This window comes from Monopterus albus, unplaced genomic scaffold (assembly GCF_001952655.1).
Source record: "Monopterus albus unplaced genomic scaffold, M_albus_1.0 scaffold70.1, whole genome shotgun sequence".
Lineage (NCBI taxonomy): Eukaryota > Metazoa > Chordata > Actinopteri > Synbranchiformes > Synbranchidae > Monopterus > Monopterus albus.
Genome location: NW_018127950.1, coordinates 629,288 through 629,887, shown reverse-complemented (window position 1 = coordinate 629,887; position 600 = coordinate 629,288). Strand labels below are relative to the sequence as shown.

At 45.5% G+C, this 600-nt stretch overlaps 1 protein-coding gene across 1 annotated transcript in view; it reads left to right on the top strand.

The window, feature by feature from the left end:
* kmt5c (lysine methyltransferase 5C) overlaps positions 1 to 383 on the top strand; it is an 11,169-nt gene extending 10,786 nt beyond the window's left edge. The window contains exon 10 of the mRNA XM_020605444.1: positions 196 to 383. Coding sequence (XP_020461100.1) covers positions 196 to 383 — 188 coding nt within the window. The remainder of the gene's footprint in view (positions 1 to 195) is intronic.
* The last annotated feature ends 217 nt before the right edge of the window (positions 384 to 600 follow it).

The following is a 600-nucleotide window of genomic DNA, read 5'->3' as shown; positions in this document are numbered from 1 at the left end:
TACTCAACTTCAGTGGTGATCATTCTTTGACCCTGGGTCTCAGGGATGGGCCTGAGGGTTGCCCAGGTCTAGGCTCAACAAACTATACCTACCATTGCCTCATGGAACCTTCAGGCACACAGGGGCGGCTGGTTCTTGAGCCCTGTGCACCCCAGCTTTCAAATCAAGCATCTTTTTCCTTGGGTGGATTTACAGGCCTCAAAAGTCAGGACGAACATTACAGGAAGGACATGCAGCAACAGTGCCAGCCTGGGGAACACCATGGTGCCCCACACTGTGGGCCTGTTCCATCATCTCACTCCATGGGTGCTACAAAACCTAAGAGGGTGAGGTTAGTTGTGACGGATGGCACAGTCGACTTAGATCTCCAGTACTCTGATTAATATATTTGAGCCCTCAATTAGATTAAAACCTGCTGGAGACTCTGGATCCTGGGACACATTTGGACATTGGTTTGCCTGAAGGCGATGATATAGTGTCTGTCATTTTTGTAACCGTTGTAATTCATAGTATACCAGTTATCAAAGCCCACTCACTGATGTCTTTTAAATAATTATTTTGATGGACTGTTAATGTATAAATAACTTGTACAGAATTTTA